This window comes from Cyprinodon tularosa, unplaced genomic scaffold (assembly GCF_016077235.1).
Source record: "Cyprinodon tularosa strain WSP-4 unplaced genomic scaffold, ASM1607723v1 ctg919, whole genome shotgun sequence".
In the NCBI taxonomy this organism is placed as follows: domain Eukaryota; kingdom Metazoa; phylum Chordata; class Actinopteri; order Cyprinodontiformes; family Cyprinodontidae; genus Cyprinodon; species Cyprinodon tularosa.
Window position 1 is genome coordinate 264,511 of NW_024039695.1, and position 8,651 is coordinate 273,161.

An 8,651-nucleotide genomic window follows, 5' to 3' on the forward strand; every position below is an offset into this window, starting at 1 on the left:
TGAACTTACAATATTCGCCCCTGTTTGTCTCGATTTCCTCTGAGCACGGAGCAACCAGCTTGCTTGGACTCTCAATGAATCATGGGATACCCAAACTCGGCACAGGTGTGTCTGGCAATGGTTACTCAGGTCAGCCACACCTGGATCAATCAGTCCATCCAGTAGAAACAGACAGGAAACAAAAGAGCTGCTGTAAGTTCAGTGATTGTGCATAGAGCCCATTACTCCTTTAGAATAAGTGTGTTTTGTTAGAAGGGTAGACATTTCGTGCTCTAGTTAAATCTAAGGAGCGCAACTGATTGATACAGACTATAAAACTACTTCCTAAGACCATAAGAAATATTTTACAAACAACATCTTTGACAGATGTTTATCACATCTGTCATGTTTAATAACTTCAGAGCTATCAGGACAGTGTCACAGAGTCCACATAGGTTGTTTTTTTAACCACTATTTGCTGGCAATAATAATAATTGCCAATGCCAATAATTGACACCGTTTACGTCTGTGGGCTTTATCAGCATGTTTTTTGGAAATAGCAGAGAAGAAAACAGATCCTGCTTTCTTATAACAATAGAATGATACTAAGCATGGGTGTTGTTAACCATTGTGACTGGTACCCATACTCCTTCTATTCTGATTAATCGGGCCCGGGTCCCAGGGGTAGCAGTATTTGCAGTGATGCCCAGTTGCTCTGTGGAAAGCCCAAGGGGTTCCAAGGCCAACCAGAGACATTGTCCTTCCATCATGTCCTGGGCTGTTCCCTGGGCCTTCTCCCAGTATATGATATACATCAAGCTACCCAGATCTATATTGTTTTTACTATTTCCTGCAGGTGCACCATCTAGGACAGAAGTCGATGAGGACAAAATAGCAATGGTGTGTAAATATTTGATATACCAACTCCAAGGTGCCCGGGAAGACATCCTGAGGTATTGTGATGTTAATGTGCGCTGTAAGACTATCGGGAACTATACTAATGGGACTCTAAAAGGGGATCCTTTCTTAAAAGATACTGGCTGTTTTGAATGCATTGAACAGAAGTTGTATGTGGTTGTGACCAATAATATAACCCAGAGTGGGGGATATTATGAGTTGCAGTGCAACGGTGTTGTTGAACGTGTAACAGAAGAATCCTTAAGGAAAATTTCCGGTAAGAACCAGACTATATTCTAGCTTTAACTTCTATAACTAGATGTTGATCATAATGTTTGTTCTCCTCACAGAAGGGCTGACCACCACTCCTGGACTCTTATCTTGTGCTGGTGAGGAACTATTTTAAAGTTATCAGAATGACTTTATCATGAACCGCCAGATCCTTGATAAAGTATTCACTTTACCTTATTTAGAAAACATTTTATGTTTTGGAAAAAGTAAAAATTGCTTGTAACTTTAAAATCAAAGAAAAGTTAGCTGTTACTTTAAAATAAATTAGAAATGAAAACCTGAAAATGTTGCCATGAGTTAGTATTTAGACCTGAGCTTTGAGGAAGAAAAAGTTGTTGCTAAAAGAAAGTCTTTTAGATGCTGAATTCTAAGGTTTCCTGCAGATCACATAGAGACACAGCAGACATGAAGAAGGAGGTTCTAAATTATACTTTAGTATACATGCAAAACTCTGTGTGAGGGGGAAATCAAACACTGCATATATCCAAGTGGTAAGACATGGTGGTGGCAACATCATTCTGATGAAGTTCTGACAGTAGGACCTTCCTGAATGTTTATGGTGAGAACCAGACTGTATACAGGGTTAACTTCTATAACTAGATGTCGATCACAATGTTTGTTCTCCTCACAGAAGGGCTGACCACCACTCCTGGACTCTTATCTTGTGCTGGTGAGGAACCATTTTAAAGTTATCAGAATGACTTTATCATGAACCGCCAGATCCTTGATAAAGTATTCACTTTAGCTTATTTAGAAAACATTTTATATTGTGGAGAAAAAAAAATTGCTTGTAACTTTAAAATCAAAGAAAAGTTAGATGTTACTTTAAAATAAATTAGAAATGAAAACCTGAAATTTTGCCATGAGTTAGTATTTAGACCTGAGCTTTGAGGAAGAAAAATTTTATAAAGTTGTTGCTAAAAGAAAGTCTTTAAGATGCTGAATTCTAAGGTTTCCTGCAGATCATGTAGAGACACAGCAGACATGTAGGGAGGAGGTTCTAAATTATACTTTAATATGCATGCAAAATTCTGTGTGAGGAGAAAATCAAACACTGCATTTAACAAAGTGGTAAGACATGGTGGTGGCATCATCATTCTGATGAGGTTCTGACAGTAGGACCTTCCTGAATGTTTATGGTGAGAACCAGACTGTATACAGGGTTAACTTCTATAACTAGATGTTGATCACAATGTTTGTTTTCCTTACAGAAGGGCTGACCACCACTCCTGGACTCTTACCTTGTGTTGGTGAGGAACTATTTTAAAGTTATCAGAATGACTATCATGAACTGCCAGCCCCTTGATGAAGTATTTACTTTAACTTATTTAGAAAACATTTTATGTTGTGGAAAAAGTAAAAGTAGCTTGTAACTTTAAAATCAAAGAAAAGGTAGCTGTTACTTTAAAATAAATAAAAAAATGAAAACCTGAAAATGTTGCCATGAGTTAGTATTTAGACCTGTGCTTTTTTACGGAGAAAAAGTTGTTGCTAATTGCATATAACCAAGTGGTAAGACATGGTGGTGGCAACATCATTCTGATGAAGTTCTGACAGTAGGACCTTCCTGAAGGTTTATGGTGAGAACCAGACTGTATACAGGGTTAACTTCTATAACTAGATGTTGATCACAATGTTTGTTTTCCTCACAGAAGGGCTGACCACCACTGCTGGATCCACACTTGCTGGTGAGGAACTATTTTAAAGTAATCAGAATGACTTTATCATGAACTGCCAGATCCTTGATAAAGTATTCACTTTAGCTTATTTAGAAAACATTTTATGTGGTGGAAAAACCAAAAGTAGCTAACAACTTTAAAATTAAACAAAAGTTAGCTGTTAATTTAAAATAAATTAGAAATGAAAACCTGAAAATGTTGCCATGAGTTAGTATTTAGACGTGAGCTTTGAGGAAGAAAAAGTTGTTGCTAAAAGAAAGTCTTTAAGATGCTGAATTCTAAGGTTTCCTACAGATCACATAGAGACACAGCAGACATGTAGGAGGAGGTTAAAAATTATACTTTAGTATACATGCAAAATTCTGTGTGAGGGGGAAATCAAACACTGCATATATCCAAGTGGTAAGACATGGTGGTGGCAACATCATTCTGATGAAGTTCTGACAGTAGGACCTTCCTGAATGTTTATGGTGAGAACCAGACTGTATACAGGGTTAACTTCTATAACTAGATGTTGATCACAATGTTTGTTTTCCTTCCAGTGCCGCCGACTACCGGTGTTGGATCCATACTTTATGCTGGTGAGGAACCATTTTAAAGTTATTAGAATGACTTTATCATGAACCGCCAGATCCTTCATAAAGAATTCACTTTAGCTTATTTAAAAAACATTTTATGTGGTGGAAAAACTAAAAGTAGCTTGTAAGTTTAAAATCAAAGAAAAGTTAGATGTTACTTTAAAATAAATTAGAAATAAAAACCTGAAAATGTTGCCATGAGTTAATATTTAGACCTGGGTTTTGAGGAACAAAAAGTTTTTAAAGCTGTTGCTGAAAAAAAAAGCTGTTTCTCGATGTGTACTTGTGCGTTCTCATGTGCTCGTGTACTCTTCATCATCCGCAGCCCCAGTACTGTTCCAGTTTACAAGAACACAACACTTAGAACTAGTGTTGCACCGATACCAGTATCGGACGTGGCCCCGATACTGCCCTAAAATGGTGGTATCGGTATCGGCGAGTACCAACAAATAGGGCACCGATACCATTTTGAGAGCCATAAGTTTATTCAACTATTGTCACCCACTCCTGGTAGGCAATAAAAAGTTCTACTGGATTCACTTTGTATTAGATTTTTTCCTGCTTCACAAAGGTAGGCAGCAGCTTGACAAACCATGATGGCAATTATTTTACATTATTATGGTATCGGTATTGGCCGATACTGCACAGCCAGGTATCGGTATCGAGGCAAAAAAATGGCATCAGTGCAACACTACTTAGAACATATAAAGTGTAGGAACAAATTTCATACATTAAATTCTCAAAGCTAATCGGAGTCAATGGGAAGATGAATATAGTTAATTGCAAGTTAATTTTCTAAGGTTTTTGCTACTAAAGACTTTAGACTAGAGTAAAAATTTACACAGTATTAATGTTAGAGGCCTAGTCAAAGTACAGAGCTAAATTAAACTGAAGATCTAAACATTTCCATCTCTCACTTAGGTTTTTGTGAAAAAGTTCCTGTAATTTTAAATTGAAAAACTTTGAGTTTTCCTCTTACATGAAATCCTCAAAAAATTATATAAAGGTTGTGGCTTAATTTTAAAAAATGTGAAAAAATACAAGATAGACTGATAGTTACTGTGAGGTTCTGATGTTTATTTTTTGACAGTTTGTGCTGCATATTCTGCTCCAATTCTCATTGGACTTGTGGGTAAGTTAATGCTCAGGGTTTGTAGCATTTTTATTCATTCTGTCATATTATAACACCCGTTGCTTTTTCTCCAAAGTGATTGGTCTTCTCGTCGTCATCGCTGTATTCGCTCGCAAAAGATGGAATCAGAACAGGTACCACTATTTTAGTGTTTAAAAGTTTTATCAGTTATAGATTATTTTTTTCTTCTCCTTAAATCCTGCTTGTTTTATGCAGAAGGCTTAAGATGCAAGACCTCAGATTAGTAAGTATCTCATTTATTTTTTATTAATGACTCAGATAGTACATTCTTTACATATTCATGTTTTTACTTGCTTCTGATATTCCCAATAATTTAATATTCACTCCAACTAATCAGTGCCTTAAGATATTGATCTGTTCTGTTTGATAGCTGTTGTTCATTTATAAAAAGCCTCCAAGCCAAAACATGTTTTTCTTTTTTCTTTTTTCACACTTACTTTAGGAATCTGGAACAGCTTGTGCCATAAACCAACCCTGAGGAGCCGACCCACCAGCAGCAACACCTGATGTAGAAAGCTTTCCATCTGAAACTATCCTACTTTGCCAAAAGTTAAAAGCATTTATTTTTTTGTGGGGGGGGGGGGGTATTTCAAACTCTGTTACAAACAAATGAAAAAACAAACAGTGCGACCAATAAGGGGAGCAAATCGGAACACAAAAAAAGTGAGAGATAATAAATAGAAGTTATTTAAGAAAAAAGCCATCTAATAGACAACATATGTTAATTTCTAATTTCTATATTAAGCTGAGTAAATGCTCCTCACCAGAACCACTCCTAATCTGAATTTGCACTAAGGAGGAGTTGCCATTTTTTACAGAGGTCTCCATATTTTTCTTAGGTATGTCTGATGGAGAATGTTAGTCGCTTTGTATTTATTATATTTATATCTTTGCTTGCCGTTATCTTCCTTCTATTTTACTCAACTATTCATGTAATACACGTAGCATTGCCTTGGCACTGAATTATGCTATACAAATAAACCTACCTGTTGGGAGCTGGAGAAAATCCCATCTTTCTCCAGCAGAGTCCGCCGTGGATCCTCTGAGGGAGCCTCCTGCACAGGTGCAGCTCATCAAGACCATCAGAGGATCCACTACATAAGCTGTCTTCAGACCTTACCTCAACGCCGCAGTGTTGTTCCAGTTGGTCAGCGCTAAAGCCTTGCTCCTAGTGAATCTCCATGACCTTGAATCCAGATAGGATTCTAACTTCTTTCTCTGTGTTCCCAGGAAATCCGAGTCTCTTCTGTGAAAGCTCTTGGAGAGCTAACCTGCCGAGCCGACCCTCTGAGCCCAACCCTGAAGACTTTCTGAGAAATCCCAAGCAGCTCAGGACTAGAGCTGGAAGAACCAAACTAAGGTCTGTTCAAACTAGACGTGAGACGTTGAAGCAGCTACGGACTCTGCTGATAAACTCTTCTCCAGAACCAACAGAAACTCCCCCAAGGAGAATTACTCAAGAACCCTCAAGGTACTATCTGAGCTCACTTGTAAACCAAACCCTGCCAGCAGTTCATAACAGCTCTGTCTCTCACGCAGACTCCAGTGAAACCAGGACCCAGGCCCGAACCAGATCCCAGTTCATATTGTGTTGTGCTTAATAAACTGTTGAACTTTTATCCTCGTGTCCGCCTTGTGGTGTTCTGCATAACTGGGTCTCCATTTGAGAACCCATCATGACAGAACACTGCGGCCAAACACAAGGCCCAGCAGATCACCTCACCCGTCGTTTGAGGAACAGGATGCCCAACTTCAGGGGCAAACCCAAACGCTCCGTGAGTTATACCATTTAGTTGGGACTCATAACCAAATGCTACAGAGTTGTGCTAATTTCCTGAATAGCGCTAATGCTGCATCTATACAGCAACCATTTCCGGGTCCAGTCCCTCCCCCGAGGTCACAACCTGTGACGTCATCAGAATTTCGTCCTAGTCTACCTGAGCGGTTCTCCGGTAACATGAAAGATTGCAAAGGATTTTTATTTCAGTGCCGGTTGATCTTCCAGAATTCTCCAGGCTGTTCTTCTACAGATCACAAGAAAATAACGTTCGTTCTTTCTCAATTAACAGGAAGAGCCTTGGAATGGGCTCAGGCAAGGTTTGCCTCTGACGACAGTTTAAATTACCCTTTTTCTGATTTCATCGCTGAATTTACCCAGGTTTTTAACCAGGAAACTGACCAAACTATTGATTCCAGAGCTCTTTTCAGCCTCAAACAGGGAAATTCATCTGTGGCAGATTTTTCGATTAACTTCCGGGTTAAGGCGGCAGCTTCCGGATGGAATCAAAGCGCCTTAAAAGGAGCATTCTTCATGGCATTAAATGAACAGATTAAAGATGAACTAGCAACCCTCGACGAACCTGCTTCCCTCGAAGATTTAATCCGCCTCTCCATCAGACTTGATAATAGGATTCGAGCCAGAAACAGTTCTAAGAAGCAGAATAATTTCTCTCCTGCCTCTCTTAACGTGACTGTGTGTTCTCCTTCTACAGAGCAGATGCCCACTCAGAGGTCTAAGCCCCAGTCTCTTTCTTTGCCTGTTCAGGCCTCTCATTCGGGAGAAAGGGACTCCGAACCCATGCAGGTGGGACACACTAGGCTCACTCCTGAAGAGAGACAGAGGCGGTTCCTAAGTAAACTATGTATCTACTGCGGTGAGAGTGGACACTTTATCGCCTCCTGCCCGGCAAGATCAAAAGCCGGGGCCCGCCAGTGGATCTGAGGAGTCTGGCGGGCCAATTAAACACAACAAAATCTCCTCGTTTGATGCTTCCAGCCACCCTGTTCTGTGATAACCAGAGTCTTTCTTTTTCCGCCTTCATCGACTCAGGCTGTGAGTGTAATTTAATAGACTCTAACCTCGTCCAGCAACTTCACATAAAGACCGTTCCCCTCTCCCAGCCTCTCAGTGTTTCAGCCATCGACGGAAAAAGACTCCACCGTGTAACCCATCAAACCCAGCCCCTCGAGCTACTTCTATCAGGTAACCACCGAGAGACAATAACCTTCTTTGTTTTTCCCTCTGCATGTTCCCCATTGGTCCTCGGGTTTGAGTGGTTGGAGAAGCATAATCCTCACATTAACTGGACTAAACGTCTCCTGGAATCATGGTCCACTACGTGCCACGAAACATGCCTTCGTTCAGCTGCCCCTATGGGGGGTTCTCCTAGTGGTGGGGGGGAGATGGACTCTCCTGACCTTTCTTCAGTTCCCTCTGAGTATCACGACTTAGCCCCTGTCTTCAGTAAGGTCAGTGCTACGTCCCTACCTCCACACAGACCATATGATTGCGCCATTGAGCTTTTACCTGGCGCTCCTCTTCCTAGCAGCAAACTGTATAACATTTCCAAGCCTGAAAGAGAAACTATGGAGAAATACATCAATGAATCATTAGCTGCTGGAATTATTCGTCCTTCTTCCTTTCGCTGGGTGCAGGGTTCTTCTTCGTGGGCAAGAAGGATGGTTCCCTGAGGCCATGCATTGATTATCGGGGTTTAAACCAGATCACAATTAAAAATAAATACCCTCTGCCTCTTCTTGCTTCTGCTTTTGAACCTGTGCAGGGAGCTACAGTGTTTACTAAGTTGGACTTAAGAAACGCTTATCATCTTCTGAGGATACGAGAGGGCGATGAATGGAAGACTGCCTTTAAGACTCCTTTGGGTCAATTCGAATATCTGGTAATGCCCTTTGGTTTAACCAATGCACCTGCCTGTTTTCAGGCCCTAGTAAATGATGTTCTCAGAGATTTCCTCAACGTGTTTGTTTTTGTGTACATTGATGACATTCTCATTTATTTCAAGGACCTCAATGAACACAAGAGACATGTTCGCCTTGTCTTACAGAGACTACTGGAGAATAAGCTGTTCGTGAAAGCCGAGAAGTGCGAATTCCATCAACCGTCAGTCACCTTTTTGGGGTTTGTGCTCGAGGGCGGTCAGGTAAAACCTTCTGAGGATAAGATCAAAGCTGTTTTAGACTGGCCAGTCCCTGAGAACCGAAAACAGCTACAGAGGTTTCTAGGATTCGCTAACTTCTATCGACGTTTCATAAGAAACTACAGTCAAACCGCCC

At 40.3% G+C, this 8,651-nt stretch overlaps 1 protein-coding gene across 2 annotated transcripts; it reads left to right on the plus strand.

Annotated features, from left to right (window-relative positions):
• The first annotated feature begins 233 nt into the window (after window positions 1–233).
• Window positions 234–3,904, plus strand: LOC119776192. Of its 2 annotated transcripts, none has more exons than XM_038274478.1 (5): window positions 234–1,153; window positions 1,227–1,265; window positions 1,799–1,837; window positions 2,820–2,855; window positions 3,389–3,904. In XM_038274478.1, exons 1-5 carry the CDS (start codon window positions 682–684, stop codon window positions 3,442–3,444), a joined length of 642 nt encoding a protein of 213 aa, XP_038130406.1. In that variant the 5' UTR covers window positions 234–681; the 3' UTR covers window positions 3,445–3,904. The 2 variants fall into 2 exon arrangements, with proteins under 2 accessions (XP_038130406.1, XP_038130407.1); XM_038274479.1 differs by having other exon boundaries at window positions 1,230–1,265.
• The last annotated feature ends 4,747 nt before the right edge of the window (window positions 3,905–8,651 follow it).

Bases quoted from the DNA above. Each gene is read 5' to 3' on its own strand.
- LOC119776192 (XM_038274478.1), top strand. From the start codon at position 682: ATGCCCAGTTGCTCTGTGGAAAGCCCAAGGGGTTCCAAGGCCAACCAG. The intron at 1,154-1,226 runs GTAAGAACCAGA...TTCTCCTCACAG, and splicing joins ATCCTTAAGGAAAATTTCCG to AAGGGCTGACCACCACTCCT. The intron at 1,838-2,819 runs GTGAGGAACCAT...TTTTCCTCACAG, and splicing joins TGGACTCTTATCTTGTGCTG to AAGGGCTGACCACCACTGCT.